Genomic DNA, 27758 nt, shown 5'->3' on the forward strand with positions numbered 1-27758 from the left:
CTGCTCTCGCTCTTCCCAACACAACAAATAGGCACCACCTGCTGGCTACCAACCTGACACGGGAGCAATGCTGCTGCCAGCGGAGGGAAAAGGACAGCCTGTGCAAGTGGAGTGTTTTAGGTGACAAACGAATGGGGGGTGTGATAAATAAATAAAAGACGACTAGCAGACTTCAGCAACAATGCTGGTCGCTGGAGGCTTAGCATCTGGTGGAGCGGCCGAGATGAGGGGAAAAGGTCGGTGGGATCAGTAACGACTTTGCAACATGAAAGATCTTGTGAGATGTAAATGATCGTTCTTGGACCACTTTGGAATTTTGAAACACTTTCTTTTTTTTAACAGTGAGAATCTGGGGTGCTCGGGAGAAATGTGTATTGGAATCTACCAAAATCCGTCACGCTACCGGTTTCTGTGAGGCGTGGGAACCAACAATAGCTACTGAACATCACTTAATGTGAATATCAAAGCCAGGTTTTGCCTAGGGTTAAAAATCAACCTTCTGAATGCCACCATCCCCGGTGGCTGTGCCTCACTCTCTGCAGACACTTCTCATCACCCGTGTCTCAGAGGTGTAGTGAAGATGACTGGGGAACAGAGATGTCTTCTGAGGAAAATTCAGATTAAAAAAAAAAGTAGTTGTGTTTTCTCTAACAGTTTCTACATAAAATATGTGTTCTCAGTGAAAAAAATACGTAACAAATTAAAGCAAAGCACCCAGAAAGTCAATTCTTGGGATAAAGGGGGGTTGTTTTGCTTACTTTTTTGGTTTTCAGGTTTTTCAATTTCCAATGAAGAGTTTAATAAAAGAAATGAGAAACGTTCATGCTTTCAGTGACAATTACTGATTGCCCGTCAGATGAAAAAAGGTTTGGCACAATAGTTTCTCCTGAGCATGGAAGACCTGGGCTATTCTTAGACATGGGTACAGCCCTGGACTTGCCTGAACCTAATGTCTCATAAAACAAGCGTGTTTGCTTTGGGTAGGTTACCTTCCTGAAAGAGCCAGCAGCCCCTGCAGATCAGCACACCGCTCTGCATGTCGGCATGTAAAAATGCCTCATACTGAAGGTTTAAATGATATTCATTAAAAACTGAGTTCCGCTAGCAGAATGATATTCAGCTAACAAGAAGATACTCCATGTTTTCTCTCAGTGACCGACAGACTTACCCGCATGTAGAATTCCCTGCCCTCGTTCCCTGATTTGATTTGGAAGATGTAATAGGCTCCGGGGTAGCGAGTTGTTGCTTGCATCTGAAAAATGTCAGAAGGCACAGACCGCCCGGACACCATGTCCATCACTCTGTACAAGATGGTGAATGGCTGATCTCTGCACCCGGCGTTTTCAGCTGGACACATGCAGCGGCTAATTGTCAGAGATAGGATTGTCATCAGGGGTTACAAATTGCTGTAATATTTGATTTTTTATATGCAAAAACAGCTGCATAAATAAATAAACAAACAAATAATGTTGTTGACCAGCTAAAAGGATCAATGAAACTTGTAATGAATTTTCTCCCTTTTAGTATTCTCTGTGTTGCTATTCTGACCTACCTATATCCCTGCCTTCTTTTTCCTGTCTTCTAGGCCAAAATATCTTGGCATTCTGGTCTCCTTAGATCACTTGAAAACCTGTACTTTATTTAAAGCAGCTCTGCAGGTGTAGAATACCCAGTACGTGTTTGTTCTGATAGTAATTTAAACTGAGCTGTCCCCAAAATAATGTTAATTGTTGGATCATTTCACTGATGGTGCTACACAAATGTTGTATTCTTTATTTAACAATCTTTTACATACCATACGAAAACATACAGCGAGACATCCTGGGTCAAACCAAAGCTCTAGCATCAAATGCAGAGCCCTAAGGAAGAGCAGGATAGCAAGCCAAGCATATGACACTTCCACCAACAGACTCCAATTGTTTGTGACTCAGGAAATTCTTGAAACAAAGATGCCTTCTGTGGCATTCATCAGCCCTTAATGCATTTCTTATCCATCAGCTTGTCCAGCTTCCCCTTACACCGACATGAATGTTTGGCATCCACAGCCCCCTGCGGCCAGGAGCTCCACAGCCCCCTTCACCTCCCTCTGCACTGCCCCTTACTGACTTCATCTGATGCTCCCAGCTCTTTTATTGAAAGGAGAGCGGCCAGTCAACCCCTGATCATCCTCCTCACGCAACTCAGGGTTTCATATTTGACCCTGTTCGTGGCTGAAGAGTCCTAACTTAGTCGTTTCTCACAAGGAAGCTATTCCATCCTTTTGATCATCCTCATTGCTCTTTATGAACCTTTGTCCAGTTATATTTCTTTTGAGAGGAGGGGAAGGAACTGCACAGTCTTGAAGATATGGGTACACAATGGCACGTGCTCTAAGGATATTCTCTACCTATTAACACCTCAAATTCAGATTGCTTTTTTGACCTCTAGTGAGTACTGCAGATCATGGAACTATCTATAACAACCCTCAAATCTCAGTTTGGATGGATTGTGATTAGATCAGTGCTCTTTATTTAATTTGTGCATTTGGGATTGTCTTTTTACTTTACATTCATCTACACTGAATTTCATCTGCCATTTTTATTACACAGTCATTGAGGCTTCTTCTACAACTGTTTTCTGCCCACCCTTTTCTCCACTGTCCTCAGATACTGTTGCACACTTTGCCCATCTCATGGCTTATCCTTTTTCCAAGGTTGCTTACAAATAAGTTGGACAAAGCAGGTCCAGCTCAGACCTCTGCAGAACTTCACTGTGAAAGTTGACAATTTAATACTACACTCTATTTATTTTTTGTCTTTCAACCTCTTATTCTTCTTTGCCAGGGACTTCTCTCTTACGGCTGCTTGATTTCCATAATAACCTTATGTGAGGTTCTTTTCAGAAGCCTTTGGAAACCCAAACATCAGCCCATGTGCCCTAGCCACATGCTGCTGCTTTCTTCAGAGAACTCCAGCAAAGTTGTGAGGCAGGATGTCCCTTTATAAAAGCCATGTTGGGGAATTTACTGGAAAAGAGTTGGGTCTTTTTGCCTATTTTTTCCTATAACCTCCACTACCGACACCAATTTCAGACAGTTCATCTGGCATGTCCCCCATAAAAAGGCTCCTGGCATTACAAACACCCAATTCCTTCCACAGAAAACACAGATGCAAGGAATTCACTTGGCTTTTATACTGACCACTTCTAGACATATGCCACAAATTAAATGCAGTCACATCTAGACAAGAGCCAAAGCCACCAAACACAAAGCTCAGAGATCAAGAATTCTGGTGCAAGCTGATCTGTGAGGACGCTATAGTTGGGCTCTGGGGAATTTAGATACAGAGGCTTCAGATATTTCAAATTCCAGTTTAAGACTCTACCACCTCTGAAGGTTAGGTAAACCCAGAACTGGAAGAACAGAACATGTACACTCCTCAGCTGCCCTTGTTCAGAAAGCAATGTAAAGACATGAATAAATTATGATGGAAAGAAGCTGATTCCTCATCTCTTGCCTTTCTATAAAATACATGAGGCTACCAAGCAATCCCAAGTAATTGGGTTTAATGCAAACACTATGGATGAAATACTGTGGGCTGCAATATATAGAGATCTGTCTGGAGCTGAAATATTTTGAGCCCCAGGCAAATACCTACAAAAATGTAAAAGAAACAGGCAATTTTTAGAGATGTGGGATTTATGTTTTTGCTTGCTCAAATAATTCCAAATTTAGACAGTAACAGTGCTAACAGCCCCATCCAGACATACCCAATTTCTGGACAAGGCAAATCAGTCTGTGAACTTTTCAGCACTTTTAACCTTTAAGCAGTAGGAAACTACTTGTATCCTGCTATAACTATCATCTAATGTTTTAAAGTACTTCCCAGACATAAGCTAGTTAATATTTACAGGAAATACTCATACTAATAAACAGGCTGCATTTGAGCATATATGAAGTCAGTTAGTAACGTAAGTAAACGTCTCTTGTTACACTACAAACCTTGCTGTTTTTTCTACTCACTGATAGGTGTTTTTCCAGTCTAACCTCCCACATATCTGGGCATCATATCATATCATATCCCACCTGGTGACCTGGTAAGGAATTGCAATTTATTATTTTTATAAAGCTTACCAATGGTAAATGCAGCAACAGCATCTACGCATAGCTCTCTAGACACACTTCATGGCTCTGTTGTAAAAATGCAGCTCATTTGGTTCACTCTAGATACGCTTCACAGAGACAGAATTTGCTTTTGTGGCTGTGGGTATGTTACTCACTTCTCATTAATCTGGATATAAGGATCCTCGCATCTTACTGGGTCTAAACATTTATATTCTCCTGGGATATTGAAACATGTTTGCTGGGGAGTGCAGGTGAAGTTTCTGTTTTCACATTCATTGATATCTAAAACGCAAGAAACAAGAGAAAGGCTAAAGCAGGGAAATATGTGCAAGACACCATTCTTACAAACCGGTTTCCATCTTCAGGAATTGCCCCAAAATTCATAACACTCTCGCACCATGAGAAGTGGCCTTTTGATAACTGGCCCCTCTTTTAAGATCAGTTTTTACTCCATTTCTGCTTATTGGAAATATGCTAAGTGCTGCAAAAATGGAAAAGAAATTGGCTGCTCAAGCTCTCTGACATTAGAGAATGGGAAAACTAAAGAGAGACATGCAGCAGAGAAAACATCTGAGGGCTTTCTTGTGTAGCTGTTTCCTAGTCAGTAAAGTCTCACTTACACCAACGCACCAGTTCACCTCAGTGGGACTATTCACGTGATGACATTCTTCCCAGAATTACATAATTGGCCCCTGCGAGTATTTCACTGTGCAATGCCAAGACCAAGCATCTCGGTTCTTGAAAACCTCTTTCCAGACACAGGACCTATTTTCTGGTCCCCTTGGGTTTTAATCAGCTCAGGAATGTTCTTACCTTGGCAGCTTCTGCTATCGTCAAGCAAGTTATAGCCCGAAGGACAGATACAGTAGTAAGAACCAGGCCCGTTCACACATTCGTGCTGGCAGAGGAACTCTGAGAAGCTGCATTCGTCCATGTCTGCAGTGGTAAAACAAAGTTCAGTGTCTTTGGCTTTACAGTCAAAAGAGCAGTCCCACAGGCAGGTGGCCATCCAGTCTGTGTGCCCATCACCCCAGCTGGAGGTTGGCACCCTCCAACTCCCTAGAGCTCTGCAGCAACCTGGCAAAATGCTATACAAGTTCTTGGTTAAACATTTTTCTCCTAGGGAAACCAAAGCTGCTGCTGAACACAATGCATGGCTTTTATTTATTTATTTTTCTTTTTGAATACCTGTCACCAGTTGGCCATGTTTTCAGTTCTGTTTTACGTCAGAGATAGCGCTACTCCAACAACAAAGCTGCAACTGTAATTTGAAGGGAGAGACTTGGCAGTGGTTTTCTTTTCTTTTTTTTTCTTTTTTCTGGAGAGCAAACTTCCCTTTCCCAGGCCACATGGGTCCCAGCAGAACTCCTGCAGCCAGCCCCGGCTGTTTTATGTTTCTTAGCCTCTAGCCAGTTACTTCCAAGGCATTCCAGGAAGACTACAGAGCTCATCCCAGCTTGGGTCAGACCTACTGGAAGGCCCAGCCATCTCCCAGATACCCAGGAAGCTAAGCAGTCTGTCAGATCTCTGACTGAAAGCAGAAATTGTGCTCTTTTCCCCTTGCACTCATGAATTGACCGGTCATTGCGTTCTGCAGAACTGTGCTCAAGCGAGAAAGACAAACTTCAGAGATGCTCATGGAGGCATGGCTGACTGAGGGGAAAACACATGCAAAGATGCTAGACTGAAGGAGGCTGCAGTTAATCATTTCCTTATTTCCCTGTTCAGAGGAAGAAAGAAACAAAGGCCAGAGGCCCAGCCAGGAACTCCCAAGTTCTTATTCCCAGCTCTGACATGTTGACTCTCCCAGGCAAATCACTTTTACTCTTCGGACTGAATTTCCCTTTCTTCTAAATTGGGCTCAGTCCATTTATCCACTTTTGGTGTTTTGTGCAGATGGATTGGGAAGTATTTGAAGTCCAGATATGTTAAAGTGGCTTTATGGCTGCAACCACATTATCAAATGGGAGATGAAAGGAACTCTACACCTACATAGTCCTGTTATTGTGTGACTTGCCTCAGCGAGTCCACTGAAAAAACACCTTCCTGACAAAACATGGACCGAGGGCTGGCTCCATAAAGGGACCGAGATATCACCCACCCCCTCGAGGTGTCCTAGCCCAGACCTCCAGCACATCGGATTCATACAATCTGTGCTCAGCTGCTGTCAAGTGCTGGAGGGACTTAAAGCCCCGAGGGTCCTACATTTCTGCTGCTGAGCCCACACAGGACGGACATACCTTTGCTGTTCCTAAACACTTCTGGCATTCTGCTGACTATCTGCAGAGGACAAGATGGTAGGCATTTCAGAGCACATCTAATGCACATGCAAGACCTTTGTGATCAGAAAATAATGCCGATGTTGGGAAAGCCAGGTTGAAATCTCTGCCTCTCTCCTTGAATTGGGGCAGGGATGCCTCCCATCTTCAAGGTAAGCTGGCTGCTAGGCCATGGGCTAATCCAGTGGCCATTGAAGTACGTCTGGGTCCTGGATGTCTCATAGGAGTGTCCTCCTAACCAGGCATTCCCTTTGTGGGCCTCAGAGATGTCTAGTGATTGCTTGTGAAGTGAAAGAAGCTCATCCAGAGAAATTTGACCTGCTTTGACAAGCATTTTCTTGCACAGAATTGTCAAGAAAAGGTTTTCTGCTCTAAATCTGGGTGGTGGAAAGTCCCTTTTGCTGGCTTAACTCTCAGACATGAATGAGGCTCAAGCACCACCTTTTCTGTCACCATTTTGTACTGGCAATGTTTATGTGGCATTGTGTTGAACTTAACTGGTTCAGGCCCCCAACTAGCTCAGGAGCACATAAAAAAGGTGTGGAAGTCTAACTTAGAAGAAGAAACTCCATTAGAAAGCAGAAAACTTGAGTTAGGTGTTGCAGCTCTAAATGTTAAATGACCCTTTAGAGATATAAGTCTTTGTTCTTTCCCTTATAATAAGGAGGTTTGCATGGAAGAACAGCTTTGGAAACACTAATCTATACACATACTGCATATCACGTCTTCTCTCTCACAAACAGCATGTTACATCTGTTTACTGTGAATTAAAAAACAAGTATTTTCCAATGCATTTTTCCTTCCAAGAAACATTGGCGGGATTCTCTAATTTTATCAGGCTGTGGGAACATTAAGCACAGAAATTAGTTTTGCCTTCAATTAAAATAAAGCAATAAAATAAAAACAAAAACAAGAGAGGAAAAAGTACAGTGACATAAGCACAGTTTCTTCTGCTATGTGCTGAACTGATTAGCAATAGCTGTACTAAGAAACCATATATTGCTTCTGAAGTGTAGCCAGATCCATACAGGGGAAACCGGGGAAGGTGTCAGGCAGAAGTGTGCAGTCATAACAGCAAGAGGAATACATGCATTCATCAGACAAATGGAAAAGTGCTTTATATATAGTATTTCTTTAATCATGGAAGAATGTTCTAGGGCTATCCCTACTTTACTTGCTCTAATAAAGCTTCCTGTTCAGCATTACAAAGTGTTTTCTTATGTTTTGCTGTTATCTTGGAGCTTTTTGGTGTTTAGCTTATTTCTTTAAAACCACTTGCAGCCCCCCTCCATTGTGCTTTTCTGGGTATTTGCTGGGTGCTTTAACTGGAAAGAAGATCATATGAGTTGCAACTATGCTGCTGCTAATCATGGACCAAGGCAAAAAACTTTTTAAAAAGCATGTACAAAACAATACATTGGAAAAAGAAACCTTAATAGAATTAAAGAAACCAAAACAATAAATAACTAAAGACAGTTACCACTGCAGTTAACTCCATCAGCTTCCAGTTCATAGCCAGGTTCACAGCGGCAGAGAAAAGAGCCGTAGGTATTGACGCAGGTCTGAGTGCAAGGGTTTTCGCTTGTACATTCGTTCACATCTATGGGAAACCAATGCCCAATGCATCAGTGACTTTTCCCCAAACTCTATTTTCAATTCATTACTGTAAAGCATTTCAAAGAGATTAGCTGTGCAGTCAGAATGATTTGTTCTGAAAAAATATAACCAAGTCAGTATTGTTTATTGGGATTCAGGCTGATGCCTGGAAATAGCATGTTGGAAACACAACATGCATGGAAATGAAGCATTTTGGAATGTCTTCAATCAAAAAAATAACATGGAAGATGGGGATGAAATATTTGTTACAAATGCTTCTGTCCTTGTCCTGCAATTTTAAAACCATTGAACTGATTTTGTCATAACAGACCTGAGACAAAATGCAGCAGGATATTCCTGAGGAAGATAATGCAATGAGGAACGGTCCTCATGGAAACCTAGGGCTAAGACAAAACCAATTTTTTTTTTTTTTCCTTTTAAGACATTAGCAGCTTCTGGACATCATTAGCACAGACCGTTTCCTGCAGCACGTGGAAAGATGCTCCCTGCTTAGCTAGGGAGAGGCTTTCTGAAGAGGTTGTGTTGACTATGATTGAGGTAGCACATCACAGTGAAAGGGGGTCCAATGCTCAGGACCCTAGTCTGGAACTTGGGAGATTCAGATCTAATTTATTGATCTGACAGAGTTTTCCTGTCTCAGGTGGGTCACACAGCCTCAGATTTTAAAAGTAAATTCAGTGCCTAAACTCTTGGTAACTTCAGTGAATTGAGTAACTCTATATTTTAGGGGGCTTGGGCCTCTGTGCATATTCCTCCTGATACACTCATGTTGCAGCTGTACCCCTCCGAGGTACTGTGAAACTACAGAAATATCTCAGGCTGGCAAGGCTATGAACAGTTTCAAAAGCAGCGTTGGGAAGGTTACTTGTATTCTAAAAACTAAACAAGTTTTAAGGGTGTTGCTGGGTTGGGAACAAAGATTTCAGTCGTGGTTTACCATACACAGTACCTTGGCATGATCTTCCATCCTCATTAAGGGTAAAGCCTGGGTTGCACGTGCAGGAGTAGGAACCGGGCACATTGGCACACAGCTGCTGGCAGTAGCCGTAGCGACATTCATCTATATCTATAGATGGGAAAGATGAAAAGTAGAGTGGTCTGCATTTTCACATGCAGGTACAAAGCAGCAAACACACTGTGTCAACGGTACCAATAACAGGGACGTAACCCAGCATGCTGGTTACGGGTATAACAGCCAAACTTTCAGGTGTTCAGACCCAGAGTTATAGTTAAAATACATCTCTACCCAAAAGAATGTAGTAATGTGTTTTTATCCACAGCTGACATCTATCAGTACGTCCTATGAACTGATTGTCATTGCTGTAATCTTCAGCTTAATGTGATGTCATCAGGAAGCCCACAGTCAGTCCCTTTAAGCAGCTACCTCGAAGCATACCCGATAGCTGGCACAGCCTGTCAGCACAAGCACAGCCAACGTTGTAGCAAAGTTTTGTCAGAATCAAGATAGAAACCTTTTTTACATCCATGTATACCAAAGCTACTCTCTAGAAAAGCAATCAGTATTTGTTACTAAATACTTCTTTTTTTAGAGAGGATATTCTTTAAAGACTTTTTTTTCGAATAGTCACATTCACATTTTGTATGAATTTTCAACTGACAAGTTATAGACTCTAAAATGTAAACAGTAAATTTAATGCCAAAATATCCGTTTGGGCTGAATTGCAGCATTAGCCATACATGCAACTGACTGTTACAAGCACAAGAAAATGCTGTAAGATATGTATGACGGTAAGTGCTAGAAGCATTTTGCCCCTGGACTAGAGAACTGGAGTGAAACACCTGGAGTAGTTGTCTTTTCCAAGGCTTTACATTTCCTTTGGTATCAACTGGCTTTTGATTTATGGAGATTTTTTTAATGGCTACTCTCAAAGCTTTGAAGTTTGTGCAGTAGAAAACCAAGTGTATTATCTCCAGTCAGTTTGCCAGAAGGAGCAAAGCAGGAAGGCACAGATTTTGGAGAAATGCCCCCCACCGCAGGTTCCGATGCACGTGAAAATCAAAACGACAGTACCCTCCCTATGGTTCACACATATACATATATATCTGCATGAATTCCAGCAGTTCGTTATTTGTTAGCTAAATTGGCCGCTTCCTGTTTTAGTGTTAGATATTAAGAACGTGTTGGGAAACTGAATTCTTGAACTATTTGAACATTTACATGATGTGGTAATACCATAAAAACAACAACGTTGTGAATCTGTTGTGTAAGTAGCTACATCCTGCAATTCAAGTTTATTTTTTTGGCCGCCTTGGGGCAGTTTTGCCATAGAAAGTCTCAGGAAACCATCCTGAAAATGTCAAAAGTCTTGGAAATACTCTCTCTCTGTAAAATAACGAGGACACTGACACTCAGTTTTACCCTTACTGTTTTTTATTTCCCACTGCATTCTAAATAGTAAGATAACCTAAAGGCCAGGGTCAGCTATGGTACGTACACCAGCAGTAGGCTTGGCCCAAATCCTGCAAAAACTGACATGGGTTTTAAGTAAATTAATACCTTGTTTCACTGACACAATGCATTATTTAAATACATGCTTTGGCTTTTGCAGGACTGTTATCTCAAGAGTGCTACATTTTGAGGATAAGGATTTTTGCAGGGCTGGTTGTGGGTGGGTCGTGTGGATACTGCTGTACTGGCTCCTCCTGTATAAACTTTACTGGGATAATTACAACAGATAGAAGCGTAGCTTTTTGTAACTGTGGTTTACTAACACTGCACCAAAAAAACCTGTCTCTAAAACCCAGCCCAGCCCAGCCCTCTGATTACAGTAAATGGTCTTTTACTGCTTTATGCCAGCAAAAATCACTTCTCCAAGGCCAGCGGAAAGTATGGAAAACTCAGAATTTTTTGACACTTAGGGAAAAATATAGCAACTCTAAACACAATTTGCTTTTAGCTCTTTGCATTGCCTTGTAATAATCCACCCCATGATTACTTAAAGTGGGCAACACTGGGATGTTATTGCCTATTTTAAATAGCATAAGCAGATAACTCAAATCAATTCAGCAATGCAGCCATTTCAGTTCTCTGGTATATCCATCAAGCAGTAAAGTACTTTAGATCCATGTCCAAATCCTTGTGCTGCACACAACCCTTTCATTTGGGCTGTAACTGGGAGAAGTAAATGGGTAACAAAACAGGTGATGCAGAGCAGAATCCCCCACCCTGCCCTCCCTCATCCCCACCCATCACGTACGCCTGTACAACCCCTGGCACAAGCTTCTTTTCCCAAGAGAAGAGGAATTATCAGAGATTAAAAAGCAGGGGGCTCGGACACTTCATATACCAGGGGAACTACAAGACAGTGATTCCCCAAAGCGGCTATGGCTGCACAGACCCCAGCTTGGATGAGGCTCAGCTCTGTCCCTGCCAGGTGAGTTACACAGCAGCTGTTTGCAGTAGTTAGGAAAGCAGCCGTGAGTCAGTCCTTCACTGGAATTGGTACTTGGGAGGAGAAAGTTGGAAAATAACTGGAGAGGCTCCAGGGATGAATGGGCAGGGAAAGCCCGTTCTCCTTCCAGCAGAGGTGTTGTGACAGGACAGTCCAGCTCCGCAGAGCTGGCAGGCAAACAGCCTGCGCTGAGGGGAAAAAAATAATAAAAAGCAAACGTAAAAAAAAAAAAGTTGTATCCTATTTCCCAGGTCCTATCTGTGTACCTAAAATTAACATCTACTTCATCATCCCGTGGGCATGTCTAGTGAGGGGAATGGGCTGGTGGAGAGGGGAGCTGGGAGGTTTTCCCATGCGGTTTGTGGAGGGATGTTTTTTCAACAGGGCTGAGCTAAAAGGATGAACAGGACATTGCTGCAAGGAAAATAATGAAATCAAAATAAAACTGCTTGGAAGCTACCGAAATGGCACCCAGTTCAGAGGTAATTTTTTTCTCATCCCCAAGCAAAAGGGTTCATTGAATCTAGGGATTTACTGGCCCATTTCTTGGTGTCAAATACTGATCCCTTCGGATGCAGACTCTCACGGTGCAGAAAGGACAGGTCTGTTTGGGAAAAATCTTTTTGTATACATGCTTGTGATTGATCTTATATGAAAGGGAATCCTTCAGACTGGAAATATGAAAATCCCACGTTACATGGAGGCTAGTCATATGGCATTTGCATCTACATTTTTGTTCCACAGGGGAGTCTCTCTGCCAAGCATACCATTGGCACTTACAAAGATGAAAGATAGTTTCCACGTAGCCGAAGGTTTAACCATGTACTTGACAAAGATGCTCAGTGACATTATTTCAACTGTTCACAGGTACACATACACAGATGCTCAAATACCGCATGAGGTTTTTACCTAAACACTGGCCTTCTAACAGCCAGTAGCCTTCAGTGCAGGAACAGGTATAGCCCCCCTCAGTATTTATGCAGATCTGGGTGGGGTTACACTGGTGAGAATCTGAAGCACATTCATCCACATCTGCAACACAGAAATACAGCAAGAACATATTAGAAGTAGCAACAACAACAGATTATTCACACTGTACAGGGACTTGCGTGTACACTAGCTCCGTGCGAGGAACCAAGGTGTGGTGGAGTAGAGAGAATGACCATAACCTGAAGTAAAATTCATAATAATAAATGTCTGAGGGCAGTGGGAACTGAGGGTGCTCATCAAACCTCTCCCTTTTGCAGATGACCCAGTGTTTCTCAGAGCTCCTCAAGAAAGGGATCGCATTACCTCGAGCTTTTTATTACTTCCACATTTGCTTTGTCACTGAACTGGGATTTCCATGCTACAGGGTAGTGTTCAGCCCTAGGGAAAGGCTGCTGAACAGGCTATATAACCCCACTGCAGAGTAAGAGATGAACGAGATGTTCGAGAGATGTACAAACACAACTCAGACATATAAAAAAAATTACTTCCTACCCCCACCAACACAGATTATCTCACTGTAATTTTTCTGACAGAAGGTTCAACCAAAATCAACCTTTACCTGACAAAAAATTGTATACTTCCCTGGAATCAATTTCCTGACAATAAAACTCTTCCTTTTTTTTTTTTACTATCCTTATTGTTTTTAATGTATTTGGTTTTTTATTACAACCCCTTAGGGTGGTTTTGTTGTGGGCGGTTTTTTTGGGTTTTGGTTTTGGTTTTTTTTTGTTGTTGTTGCAAAGGAGGTGAATAGCATTCCTACATTTATATAAGCCAGGACCCTGGAACCTAACTGATTAAAAATGCCTTCAGTGTCAGAAGTTCAGTTTGAATCCCTCCTTGCTCAATCTCTTCCCTGATGTTTCTGGCATTGGTTTTGCCTCTAGATGTCAGAAATGGAAATATCAAAAGATAAATGGTGTCATTTTTTCAGTCAACTCAGATTTCTATGTTTTATTTATTGACACCTAAACTATTTTTTATTCCAGCATACTGTGCACTGGCCTTTGCTGAAGTACTATGTCATCCAAGCAATGCTACTCCCTTGATTCCCCCCCCTCCCCCCCCAGTTCTTATTAACCCAGACTTTGCTGGGTCGTGACTGAAAGTATCTCACAAATGCACTGGGCTGGAGCAGTCAGCAGAGGGCAGGAATTACGTCTCAGTATCTGCCCCTGAGGCACCTAGCACAGTCAGTCAGCTGTAAAATCCCAGCAGTCATGAAATAACTGATCCAATCTACCACAGCAACATACCTAACATATTTGGATATATAAATAAATACATACATATTATATATATGGAGAGAGTCTAGAATTCTTATCTTGCTAGCATCTGTACCAGATCAATTTATGGTGAGTCAAAGCTGGTAAGATAACAAGAGTGGCACAATTAGAGGTAATTAACTCTGTTGGAAATCAGTTCCCATGTATTTATTGGCCAGATGAAGATTGGCAAAATGGTGGGGAAGTGGGAAAGGGGTAAGATAACAAGTCTAGACTATATAGGTACAGAGATATGGCGTTCAGTTCAGCTATTGCTTCTGCGATTGGGCTAAAAATTCTGGATTCTCCCTTCATACAGCGTATCACACATAACTGGTAGTAGTTGAACACAGATTTTATCTAACCATAAATTTAATAAGAATGACATTAATGTTTTCTAAATGAAAAAGCTTTCTATTTGTCATGTTGGCTTATTGTTTTAGGAGTGGGACCTTGGGATCTGGCCAATTCTGCTGTTTCTAGCCTACCCGAAGCTGAAAAAGGAGATTTTCATTTTCCATGCGCCCTTCTTCCAGTAATATTACTAGGTGAAGCACAGCGGAGACAAAATGAGGGTCAGGGTCTTACCACCACATATGGTAGCAATGCTGTTTGAAGACTATAGATCCTCCACTCTTCTGTGGTACATCTTTCTTGCAAGGGTACAACACGCATCCTTCACCAAAAGCAACGGGTGGCTACAGGATCGGTTTTGTTCCCAAGTCATCTTTGTAGCAGTTGCATAAGCAGCAGTAGAATCACTCCAGAAAAGTAAGACATCAGTTGTCTTTTCTTTGCTATCTACCAAACAGATTTCTTTGCTTACTCCCAGTCTCCAGCTTTTGTGGTGGTATTGGAGACATATTTCCATTTGAATGCAGAATTTTTTACAATGGAGGCTACCTGTGGAGTTTCTGCTAGAAAACCTGATCAACCTGAAGTTGTCTATGCAGAACACCTTGACTCCCCACATTTTACACTGAATAATACCTCACTGACTTCATTAATGAAGTTTTATGCAACCAACAGGTATACACAGCTTTACTGGTAGCATCAAATCTTTTTGCTTGGGCCTGAGCAAAGAACACACCCAGTTCTATATTACATGTCTCTGGCTTTCTCTAAGATTGCTCCTTATCATGATGCGCCATTAAACTCTGACAGACCCAGACAATGCAATCAAATCAATTATTTTTGGCAAGCAGCCTTCTCAGTTCAAACAGGTAGTATAAGCCCAGCCTGTCTGCCATGGGTTATTTACATTACATGGTTTCACTAGGTGAAAGCTGGTATTTGCTCACTGAGAAAAAAGTCGGTGCAACAATTGACTAACTATGAGGTATCCTCTTGAAGAATAACAGAGCTGGGAGACAGAGGGTGCCTTGCCCAGCCCATTTACACAGTGTGCATACAGTGAGAACTGGTGTGGTTGATAAAGTCAAAATTAGACATTTGACAGGGAAAAAACAAACAAACCAACAATTATTTCCACTGGGGAGAAAACCAGCCATAAAACATTGAGAGATTGCCTACAATGGATTCACTAGACTTAGGTACCAGCATAGAAACTATATCAAAACACTCCCAGGGCATTTTTGGTTGAGTGGAAAATTGCAAGTGGAAACAACCTGACAGCTAGTCAATAATCTGTAAATCATTTCTTATTCTGGTTGCACAGCTTATTTCTGTCCCGTTCAAACGTAAATCTTAGGTGTGTTCATGCCCTGGCAATATCACTTCAAAGCTCATTCGTACCACCTCTGCCCTTCTGATGGGTTATACGCAATACTAGAGTAAAACTGTGATGCTAAATATACATGATATTAAATTGTCAATAGTTTTGTAGGTTCAAAGCAGATAAGACAAATTCAGAGAATAAAAAATTGTGAGGACTACTCAATACAAGGATAGCACATGTGGCTTAGAAGTCCCTGAGATGCAGTTTTCTGGAGCCTGGAAGAGTACCTCTGACCCAGCATAACTTGTATTGCATTCTTCACCATGGAAAGAAATACAGCAATAAGTTGTCTGAGCCCCAAAGTAAAGTCTAATCAGCTGGAGAGCGGAAGAGTTACTAAAGTGAAGCAAGCTAGCAAGAAACCCTAGAAACACCATTGCCCTATTCACGGTGTTAATAGATTGTGATATTTGATGATTTTGGCATCAGTACCATGAAAGCATCAGATGGTGTCACCCATCACTGATATCCAAGGATGGTTTTCATTATAGTGAACCTGCTTTTAGTACCTTTCATCAGCAAAATCCTTAGAAAACATTACTTGCATCCCAAGAGAAAGCCTAGGTTTTACTAATAGCTAGTCTTATTGAATACCTCTTCTGTGATTCTGGCTAGATTACTCAGTATGTGGCTACAAGAAGAATTGCCATGAGGTGAACTAGGAAGCAAATATAAATTAGGTCTGTCCTCAGTGAAAACAGACTAAGGTACCTGGTAGTTACTGTGCAGGACAAGGAACCAGCACCAGTGACCACACTGTAACTCATGTGCTGAGAATTTACCTTGTGGGAACTCATCCTTGCTCTTCATCTTCCACTGCCCTGCTTCCGATTTGAAAAATGGGGATAACAAAATCTCTGTCATAGTCCACCCTCCCTCACTGTTTAGCATCTAAAACTATTCAGGGCAGGGCCTGTCCTCTTAGATACAGATCCAGTTCACAATTAGTCCATTTTTATTTGAAGCCTTCCAATCCTAATACAAATCAAACTGTACTATGAAACCCTGCAATGTCCCACTTGGTGAAAAATATCAGTGTGCCTGGATTTTAACCAGGAAACTCAAGACTAAGGAATTAAAGGACTAGCCTGTGACCACTCAACAAGACAGAAGCAAGAACAGGTCACAGATGTTTCTGACTTGTAGTCCTTCATGTAGCCCAATACAGCCTGCCCCTATTATATGAACACTTAAAGACGTGTCTTTTTCAGAAATTTTGCGCAGCCTCTACATTGGCTAATGAGATCTAAAGTAAAAGATTAACCATCATTCTGAAAGCATTATGTTCTACTAGGAGACCTCAGAGGCATCAAAGGCTCTTTCAGCTAAACTCTATGCTACTCACGTTACTGTTCTACCCTAATGGTGCATTGAACCTCAAAGTTTCCAGTAGTTACTGAAACAGAGAGAGAACTAGTGACACAGTCCATGGCAAATTGAAAGAGTTATCTAGCTACCACACCTCTTCTTACCCTTACAAACAGGACTGGGACGGTTGCTGTGAAATTACATAGGAAAACAAGAGGATGTTAAAGATCGTCATACCTAATAATTTTGAGTAAGTCCGAATTTTCCCAAGTGACTAGTGAGTCTGGGTGACTCCTTAGAGGTTCCTGATTTTGAGAGAGCAGCTGTTCAGCACTTAAAATCAGAATGGATCCCTGTTCAAAACTTCTCTTGCCAAGAAGTGCTTGGCCAACACTGGCCCTGAATGTCTTGGCTCTTGATTATGCTGCTGTGTCCTATCAAATTAGCAGTCATCTATATTCTTTCATCCATCCTTCCAGTTGTTCTGTTCACATTACTGCTCCCACAGCTAGTTCCAAGGGTAGAAGTTCAGGCAGAAGTCCAGACTGAAATTAAAATTTTACCTGAAGTGGGAATGATTTACTTTGTTACTTCCCAACTGAATACTGAGAGCAACCACACGGCCCATCCAGACCACTGCTCTCTGCCTCCTAAGAAATACCACCTAGAATGAACACAGAGACTCATGGCTCAAAGCCCTGAGTTTTAAAGATCTTTGGTTTACTGACTAAATGAGAGAATAGGTAGTCGGCATCACCATATACATTCTCAGGAAGCCCTTGCTGCAAGAGCCTGAGCCCAAATACTCCAAAATTAACCACATCCCTCTCTCTTAGCTCAGTGTGTCTGCCTTAAAAATTTATGGCTGTGATGGTTTGGTCTAGCAACCCTGGGGTGTGATGTTCTGTTTACTTGACATTTTGACAGAGGTGAGGTGGCTGGGGCAATGGGGTTTCATCTGGGGATTGGAAGGGTGGAGAAAGTGCTTTTTTACATTTCTGGCTGACTGGTTGCCTTTTGTGGGATGTGATGTGCTGATGCTTTGTTTTTATTGGTACAGATTGTGTTTTTAATGGATGGCGGGATGCCTGGTGACTGGATAGATATAATTTATAATGTCAAAATAAATAAATGAACTAATTGTGCTTAACATGCAAATTACTGGCTTTGTGTTTTATTATCTGTAAAAGCTAGCAGTAGTCTTCATAGATTCTTTAGAATTTATAGCTACATCATAGAATAATGAATGAAATTTTTAATTCATTGCCCATAAATTAAAAAAAAAAGAAATAATTTAAAAGCCATGCATACAAAAAAAGGGGCAGCATATTAATATAGTCAGAAAGAAAACCTAGATGTCAAACTGCAGCACAACACCACATCTCACCAGGGAGGCTAATTCTTATCAGAAGATGTAGTGATCTCTTACACTGACTCATGCCCACAGAGAATGCAGGACTGAAGCCACTCTCATTTGTATCAATAATACCACAAGAAATCACAGCATAAAAAGAAAAACAATACTCTAATCCATTGAATTAAGACCAGACATATTCAATGTTGCTCAAATGAAAGAAGCTAAAACTAGGAGACCAGAAATCTCAAGAGAGAATCATAAATGTGGAATCATGCTGTGTCTACAGGATCCTGAGGATATGGTTTTGGTCCACTGTTTTCCACATTTGGGATAAAATGCAGAGGATCACAAGCTGGCGGAGTTACAAACTAAAAAGTGAACAGAACTCTTATATAAAAGTAATTTGCTAGGTATGGTGGGCACATCTGAAAGTGCATTTCAAGGCAGACAAATGCAAGGTCATATATCAAGAGCAAAAAATGTTGGTGATGAAAATAACTCTGGGGTCATTAAAGATAATCACTTGAACACGAACTTTTCCTGACATAGTGCTGCTGAAAGGACAAGCATAAACATGAGAACACTGAGTAGACACAGGAAATTTTTCTTACCGCTGTATACTGCATTAGTAAAGTAATTACTGAAATACATTTCTGGTGCCAGCACTTCAAAAAGTGATATTGCAAAGAGATCAGGAAATGTCCAAAGAGTAATTCCAAGTCACAAAACTTTATCTCAGAGCAAGATAATGCTCCATTTAATAATCTATTTAAGAAAAGGTTCAACGTGTATTTGCCTGTGATCTGTAAAGATCTTCATGGAAACAAAGTTTTTAGCTGGAGATGGTCATTAAATCTAGCAAAAGACAATGGGATGAAATTAAGTGTTTAGAAGACAAATTCAAAATAAAAATAAGGCACAAACTTTACTAGTGCTACTGATTAACCATCTGAAAAACATTCTAAAGCACATGGTAGATGTTCCCTTAGTTTAGGGCCTTATACCTGAACAGCATTTCTTCTTTGAAATATGCTGTAGCAAAAAATTATGTGCTTGAAACACCAATTGCTGGGTAAGGTTCTACGGCCTGTGTCAGAAAAAATACAGATTATGTGGTCAAAGTGGTGTCTTAAAGCCTTCCTCGAATGATTTAACATCATTCAACGTTTAGTTATTTTTATCTATATCCATAACCATCACACCTGAGATTTTCTGCTTACCTTACATCTTTTTTCATTTCCTAGGCCATTAGGAGATCTATCTTGGCGAGTGAAACTGCTGAAAATGGGGATAGGAGTTTGTAAAGTTCTTCCAAGTGATTTCTCCTTTGCAAAGATTTAAATGTACACATGTGCAATTTTTCTTTTTTTTTTGTTTGTACTTTTATCAATAAATTTAATTTTTAGTGGGAGATATTGTACCTCTAATGTTTGTAGTAACTGCAGAAAAAATATGGAAAACTTAGAAAATGTTAATAACATTGTTATGCTAGAAGATGTTGAGTGATCAGCCTAAAGATGTTGGGCATGCCAATCACCTCCCTTTCAGGACACATAGAATGATTGCATCTTTATGAAGCATGAAGCAAGATAAAGAGGAAGAATCCAAGTTATCACCACGGACAATATCTGTTGAATCAAAGACCCCAGAGAGGACTAAGCTGCAGGTTAGGGGAAGTGGACATGCAGGAAGTAGGAGATGGTTTGGCAAGCTAAGTGACTTTAAGAGGTGGAAAGCCAGGGGAGAAAGCCCGCAGACAAGAGGAGAAAGAGCAGAGGTGCTTAGGAACTCGAAACCCCTGCCCACTGGAAGGTGACGTTCAAAAACTGTAAGCAAAGACACTGCTTGCCTTTCTTCTGCTCAGAAAAACAGGACTTTGTGCATAAACAGGACTTTATGCATTAAAGAATACAGAAGGAAACAAAGTCCTTAAGATCAGCTCATCAGTTCAGAGACAATATCGGAGTCCTTCAGGAAAAGACTTTCTTGACAAAAAGCTACTTTTAAAGGAAAAAAAAAGTTAAATAAATATATTGATGAGTTTCATTTTGGTATTTATGAGCATGTGGTTACATACCACATGACAGAGTAAATGTATCTGGAAAGCTTACCAAAGAAGCTCCACCCCAAGGAGGTGATTTGCACCTGCCGCTACAGGAACAAGGGAGACTACTGCCTTGTTAAGTCCATCCACTGGTGTTGAAAGTGGTGGGATCCGTGACTACACTTATCCCTCCACAGGCATGGTCCATGCTTAGGGTGCTGTGACCATTCCACTTCCTCCACGACAGCTTCTTTCCCTGCTGGCTGGCAAGGTGATAACGCCCCTAGCAGAGAGCTATCATGGAAGGACGTGGACTTACCATCTCTGAGCTAGAACCACATTCTTGGAAACTTTGGCGATTAGAAGAGAAACTTTGCTTGGACTCTGTATTCAAGAGGGAAGCCAATGTGGACAGCAGATTTCCAAGATGATATGCTCTTGGCAATGTGCGCTGTTTCACAGATGGACTGTTACATTTTGTTCTATTTGGAACATATTTAGCATGCATGACTTCCTTTCTTAAGTAATGAATTCTGATAATCGTGCCACAAATTTCTGTGGGTCACAGTAGTAGCTATGGCTGTGTTTCCTTCTTTTGATCAACCATTGATAAAAGTGGGTATGTTTTTGCCATCATGATTATTTGAGAGCCATTAGCACCACGGGGTTCAACACAGTAAGGCTGAAGGTTAATTTGACAGTTGTGAGACACAAGTCTTGCAGATCAAAAAAAGTTTGCCATGGAAAGTCTTCTTCCCCCTTCTACTAGGAGGTGTGGGTGATTTTGGGGCCCTACTTCTTTGTTTTATTCTGTCTGTATTTTAGTCCTGCTGTGGTACCATCACAACCCCAGGAGCTCACCCTGCTCTTGAGGTACAAAGTTCTTGCAGAGAGGCTCAAGGCTGCGAGCTTGTTCCAGAATCTCTGTCTGCTCAAACACTGAAGCTCTTTCGGTCATTTATAACCCTCGGGGCTCCATTTTAAAATAATACAAAGATTGGATGTCTATTTTTTATAGGAATAATTGCAGGCCAGGACTAAACATCCGAGCTCAGTAACATGGGTATCAGTTCCAAGATTACTTGGAACAGAGCACTTTCCCCAAACTTCTCCTCCACTCCTTATTTGGACACTGAGAAATAATTTCCTCAGTAGTAGATTTTTACTCAGTGAAATCACATGTTTTCTCAAAACTTTTTTTTCTCAAGATAATTACATTTGATAAGAAAAGGGGAGAAATAACAATGCCACATTCCTAAAGTGCAGTCTGAAGCCAAATTCAAACTGCTGCTGTGTGGGGTCAGTGTTTTTTTCCAAGGACGACTGACCCTGCTGAGCTTGGACACAATCCAAGATCAACTCCCTAAACACCTGTTTAATTGCATATTTCAGTGTCTGAGGACTGGCTGTTGATTCCTGAATTCATTTTCTATCTGCATCCCATATGCATTATGTTATTGGTTGATTGCTAAACAAGGATTAAAGTGTTTCTTCACATAGATGGTCAGCCTGGAAGTGGACACTAAATAGTGTGAGGCATGAATCTGTAATGCTGCTCCTTTGGCCTGGTATGAAAATTGCTCAACATGTGTCACAGGTTCTAGATCTCCTGCCAGCTATCTAAGCCTTTCCTTAGCTAGCACACTTTTAACATTACTCAAAGGTGATAAACAACAGCTAAACTGTCAAAGGACTTTGCTCTCTGAGCACGGTTCTAGTCCTGCTTTTGTGATTGAGATTTATAGGACAGCCATGCAGGTAAGTGCATAGCAAGGGGACAAAAAGGGCAGCAGCCTCTTCCCCTTCTGCTCAGAACAGACCCGTACATGGTTCATACACTTGGCATCACCTGCATGACCACAGCTCCTCACTCCCACCAATTACCAGGGTTCCCTGTTGGTACAAGATCATACCCAGTTGTGTGGTCTATTTCCCGTGTCCCATGAGAGCTTTTGCACAAATGCACAGTCTGCATGTTAATTCTGGGATCAGAAATGAGACAAACTACTGATTTCAACTAAGGGCTTTGCTTAAACATGGAAACTCCATGGACTGGAGTATAACTGACTCTCTGGATTCATGATTTCCTGTTGCAGATTCTGCACAACTTATGAAATCCATGGTCAGTGCATGCGATTTGGCAATCTTGGTTATTTCCCCACTGCACTTACGCTATTCCAAGTAGCTGTGGTACAGCAGCAGAAGAGTGACCCAAGTACCTGCCGGAGTGAGGTAGAGATGTGTTAGCATCCCACTGATGACACTGAACCTGCTGAATTAGGAGGTACCAAGCAGTTGAACATATTTTTCAGCTGAATAAATGGAGCATTACTGTTGTACTACCCATTTCTCAAAATTACCTATTTTGTATGATCATATGCTACACTGAGATCTGCTGGTAGGGTGGTGAGAGGAGCCAGTGAGCACTTACTGCGAATACTCCCAGCTGCTGGGAGGTTATGTAAGTGACACTTTCTATTGCAGTGGAAATGAAAAAGATGTGCAATCAGAGCCAGGAAATGCACACTAAGAAATTAAACATACTTCTAGCAAAAGGTCCTTACAGTCCTCCCTTTGCTGCATGATATGAAATAGTCTCATGCAAGAACCTCTGGAGAAGGCTTATAAAATTTCACAAAAGAGGAGTAGAACCATTAACACGGAAAAAGTGCATTTTCTATGGCTGAATTGTATATTTTCTCTGCAATTCTATGGGATAGTTTAAAAAAACCCTGTAAGAAGGAATATATTAAAAATATAAGAGTTTAAAGCACTATTTATAAAGCTTTTAAACATGTCTGTGAAATCCTATTGGCTTCTCCTCCAACAAATTCTTTCAAAGACTTTTCTGTTAGGGTACAGAGCATGAGAGAACTAAAAGAAGAGAACTGCTATTCCCACTTTTGCTCCCTGGGGAGCTTTGAGAAATCACTAGCACAAATAGTCCAGCCAGCTGGTTTAGCCAATTGGTGGTCAGTTTACATTTCCTCTAATAAGTGAACTTCTTGACCGTACATTTTAACTGAGTCATTAAGAGCTCCTTTTCCAAGTGTTTTGGCAGGCTAAAGAGGTCTGAGACTGTGAATAGACCACAATAACTAGTAAAGAGGAGAACAGCCCTACTTTTAATACAGCAGAAGAAATTGATCCAAATGGATCCAGAAATCAAAGCTGCAATGAAAACAAAGGGATGCAAATATGCACCTGCAGGATATAACGGAAACTTTTATAGGAAGGGTTGCTTCTTCCATTAAAATGCAGCCACTTTGGACGTGCGACATAACAAGAGCTTTAACCATTGCTCAAGCATGTTGTGCAAACATCTGTGGGAGTGAAGTATTGGAGAAAATACTGAAAATACAAGAGAGATTCTAGGTGTGCGATATGTACATACCCCTAGAGAGAATTCAGTATGGATGCTCTAGTCACTCTCACAGGACACCTTGAAATCTTTAATATACATGAAAAAAGAGGACCCCATGCATGTATATAAACAAGGGATCTCCATTATGGGGAACTGGAATAGTAATATGAGATTCATCACTAACTAATCTCTCACAAAGCTTCAGCAATCACCACCAGCATCTTATTCAGGAATGGACTGGATTCAAAGCTGCTTGGCTTGAGCATGCAAGGAGGCTCCAGCCGGAGGTGGCATGGCTGTAGATTGCCTCATGTCACTTGAACTGCGTGAGTCAAACACACATGCAATGGAGACTAGAGTGCTTTGTCTTCCTCCAGGAATCTAAGTCCTTATTTTCTGAACCTAGCTGATAAAACAGGGAAAAAAGAGCCTGACTGCACCAACAGTGCTTGCAGAACATGTGTCTGGACAGTGGGGCAGTTTTATATTTGCTTTAGAGTCTCTGTAGAGCTGACCAGTTATACATGACTCAACACTCACATCACTTGTCCGCCCAGGCACAGCCACAAGCTCTGCAGGCAGCAGGAGTTAGAAGTCCTTCTTAGGAAGGGAGAGCTTCGGATCTCTGCCCATGGCAGCAACCCTTGCCAGCTGCTCTAGGAGCTGTCGTGATTGACTACGAAGAGAGTGTTATGCTTGGCACTAAGGGCATTGGGGAGCTTATCAAGGGAGAAAATTGTTTTTCATATTTCATCTGAGTTTCAAACCTGTCCATGTGTCAGCATGCTTTATAACAATCTCAAAAGCACCACAAAGCCATGGTAATTCTTGTATAAATGTTAGGACCTTTTGGGCTCTTTTGTAAGCAAAGAATGGGTAGTGGACAAAAGCCAGTGGACAAGAAAAATCTTTGAGAATTATCCTCTGCAAATACTGGCTTCCAGGCTCAGACAGCTGCGTCCTCATTACTGTTAATAGCAAAGAGCTATGCATGTTGGGCAACATTCCCCTTTGACTGTATACATAGCAAGCCATCTATTTATTTATTTCTGTGGTGGTGATCATTGGAAAATGCCTATAATCCCTGCTCAAATAACTGGCTTTAACTCAGATTTGGCATTCACTTTGGCCACATTTGCTTGCAATGTTCCAAAAATTGCCGCCAGCCAACTGGGTTGCAAACCTTCCTAGATAAATGAAAACTGTGTGGATATGGGAGGTTTACTTTGTTCCAATTAGTGTGTGATGTGGATGTCTACTGGCAATTCTCCTGCTCTCCTTACTCTCAGTTCATGGCTCCCTGGAAAAAGAGGTGTTTAATCTCAAAGGGCTTTTTCCCTTTCTCTCTCTCTCTCTCTCTCTCTCTGTTTTAAAACTCATTCAATTACCTTTAATGCATAAATTAAGACAGAAACTTTCAAGATTTGTGAAATCTTGAGATAACAAGCCCTCAAAGCAGATGTGCTGAGCCTTTAGAGGCAGAAAGTTGTGTTTCACTTAGCCCCAAGAACTGCCAGTTTTGAGCAGGACCACAACAGGTTCTGGATGGTTGTGAAACTCCCAGGCAGGACAAGATGTGAGGCTGAAACTGCAGCAAAGAAAATTTCTAATAAAAGTTACCTAACACTTGCAGGAGTCCTGGGCCCCACCTGTCAATCAATAAATCAATCGAAATAAGGGCAGATCATCTTCCCCTGTACTGATCCTGGTGTAAAACAGATGTGTTGATCTGGATGGTCTTGACTGAATTTGCACTTGGTGAAGCTCAACATTCACTTCACTGAAAAGCTGAGAATAAAATCCTTCACTTCTGATTATTGCTTCTACTTTGCTATATCAGCTTCCATCCAAAGATCTTACAGCACTTTAAAATCAATGCTCAAACTCAAAGCCTATGTGACAAAGAGAGTATCACTTTCATTTTATGGGAGTCTTAGATAAATTAAAGGCTAAAACCAGTATCAGATACAGGGTCCTGCACTTCAGGCACTGCAGTCTCAGAACCATTGCACAAGGCATGTTGGAGTTGACCTCTGGAAGTCATCTGGTCCAAGCCTCCACTCAAAGCAAGGGCAATTCAGTCAGGTTGCTCAGGGCCTTCTCCAGCTGAGGTTTGAGTTTCTCCAAGGATACAATCTTTAGCCACAAACTTTATGAACCCCTGTTCCAGTGTTTGACGACCTTCACAGTGATAACATTTCTCCTTTTATCTAATAAGAATTTCCCGTGTTGCAACTTTTGCCCATTCCTGTCCATGTGCACCTCTGAGATGAATCTGGCTTCATCTTCTTTGCGCACTCACATTAGACAGTTGAAGACAGCAAGCAATACAATTCCCTCACCAGCCTCATCTTCTTAAGGCAGAGTAAACCCACTTCTCTCAACCTTTCCTTGTATGTTACGTGCTCCCACCCTTTAACCACCATGGTGGTCCTTTGCTGGGTACCCTTCAGTATGCCCATGTCTTTCTTATACCAGGGAACCAGTATGACTGGGAGAATTGGGTGCCTGTGAAGGCAACAGGAATCCACTGCACACTGAACTCTCTCCTGGAGGTAGCTAAGAGAAAATACTTAGAATGCTTGTATATACAGATTAGTTGTAAACCTTGTTATCAGTGTGGTTCATCACAGCAGCAATATTTTGTGAATCTGCTTAATTTACAAGAAACTGTTGAGGTGGGAGAACTAGTTCATTGGATGCTGTACAAACACAGCTAGAAACAGGACTGCCCTGCTCACACATACAGATCTGCACATTTTTGTCCCCAAAACTTCAAGGTAAGTCTACCTTCTTTGCACCAGAATTCAGAAATTGCTGACTAGCGCTAAAGGCTGAACATGTGGCCAGTCATATTACCAATGTCACAGGCAGTCCCACCAGCTCTCACAGTACCCATGAAAACTCAGAAAGACACGTGTTCACATTGAGCATTCCCAAGCCAAATGGTTCAATTCCAAGTAGCCTGGCCTGAAAAAACATGTTCTGTTTAGGTAATTAAAAAAAAAAGAAGTAAATAAATAAACAAAAAAGGCAATGTTCCCAACTAGCAGGAACATTTAATGTCTGTGGTTATTCCTGGAGCAAACTCCTGCTCTTACTCTCCAGAATGCACATCCCAGTGAATTTTCCATCATGTGGGCCTGCTCTAGTGAAAAGCTAAATTACATTTTTTCCTTTATTGTAGTACTTTCCTTTATTAGCCCCTTATTACCACAAGGTCTCTGGTCATACTCAGTCATGCAAGAAAGCAGGCACATTTTAGAAGGCACAATCTCCAGCACAGAAACATGACTAGCAAATCCTTAGCATGATTAGCATTTTACCATTTGTAGTCTTTCTAATAATCTCCAATCAAATACCGCAGACAGAGTTTAATTCAGCATTTCACATGCCTCCCCAGGTCAGAGGGAATGAACCACGGATGGATCATGTATTTCTGAAATGGTTTCACGTCCGAAGCTTCTAGATGTGAGCTTGAAATTTTGGTGGAGCAGAGTGTGATGGTATTTTGTATCTTGTGACGATATACATCCCTTATCAGCTTCAGAATACACATGACCTGCTGGGCCATTAATGGATATACTGCAAATTGTCAGCTGCTAATTACATTTAGAGGTATTCTCCATTCCGTGTAGGATACATCTATGCTGTAGCTCTCTGGGCTCAAATCTACACCCAGGTTTTCAAAATTGCCTGGGGAATATGGAGATAAAATTTTCACTTTTTTCAATTAAAATTATAGGCAGTGTTGGAAGTCGTATGTGTAACCCTGTAAAAAAAGTCTCTTATGCCACTTTTCATCTATGACTAGTGAAACCTCTTGAAAATGTCTATGAGCCAAATTGTCATGTTGTAAGCCAAAAAAAAAAAAAAACAACCAAAAAATCACTGATTTCACTGAGAATTTTGTCCCAAAATGCAATGTACTACCTGAATAACATAATACAGATTTTACAAAACCATATCTTCAAATAGCAGTTATTTAGTGGGGAAGAACACCTCCTTCCTAAAGCTGGCATGCTACAGTCTTTTGGGATGACTGCATGAAACCAACTGATAACTGTCAATGCACAGTTCTGGGCTATTCCACCACAAAGTCAGCCCTGCTTTTAATTAAAATAATTTCAACCTGCTTCTGAATTAAAGCTCCAAATGCAGTGCTTAGTGATTTGCTGGCAACAAGTGTTGTATATATTGCTGCAGTCTGCCTTTGAAATACATGAGCATGATCCAAGGCTGCTCCAGCCTATGCCTGGTTTGGGATCCCCCACCGGGGTT

The 27758-nt window shown here is 41.3% G+C and overlaps 1 protein-coding gene across 1 annotated transcript in view; it reads right to left on the reverse strand.

Moving 5' to 3' along the window:
• FBLN5 (fibulin 5) overlaps positions 1-27758 on the reverse strand; it is a 51803-nt gene that overhangs the window by 5267 nt on the left and 18778 nt on the right. The window contains exons 5-10 of the mRNA XM_009319449.1: positions 12321-12443; positions 8948-9064; positions 7862-7981; positions 4916-5038; positions 4258-4384; positions 1169-1364 (exon numbers count right to left, since the gene is read on the reverse strand). Of these exons, the coding sequence (XP_009317724.1) occupies positions 1169-1364; positions 4258-4384; positions 4916-5038; positions 7862-7981; positions 8948-9064; positions 12321-12443 (806 nt within the window). The remainder of the gene's footprint in view (positions 1-1168; positions 1365-4257; positions 4385-4915; positions 5039-7861; positions 7982-8947; positions 9065-12320; positions 12444-27758) is intronic.

The sequence above is a fragment of the Pygoscelis adeliae genome, unplaced genomic scaffold, assembly GCF_000699105.1.
Source record: "Pygoscelis adeliae isolate BGI_AS28 unplaced genomic scaffold, ASM69910v1 Scaffold71, whole genome shotgun sequence".
Lineage (NCBI taxonomy): Eukaryota > Metazoa > Chordata > Aves > Sphenisciformes > Spheniscidae > Pygoscelis > Pygoscelis adeliae.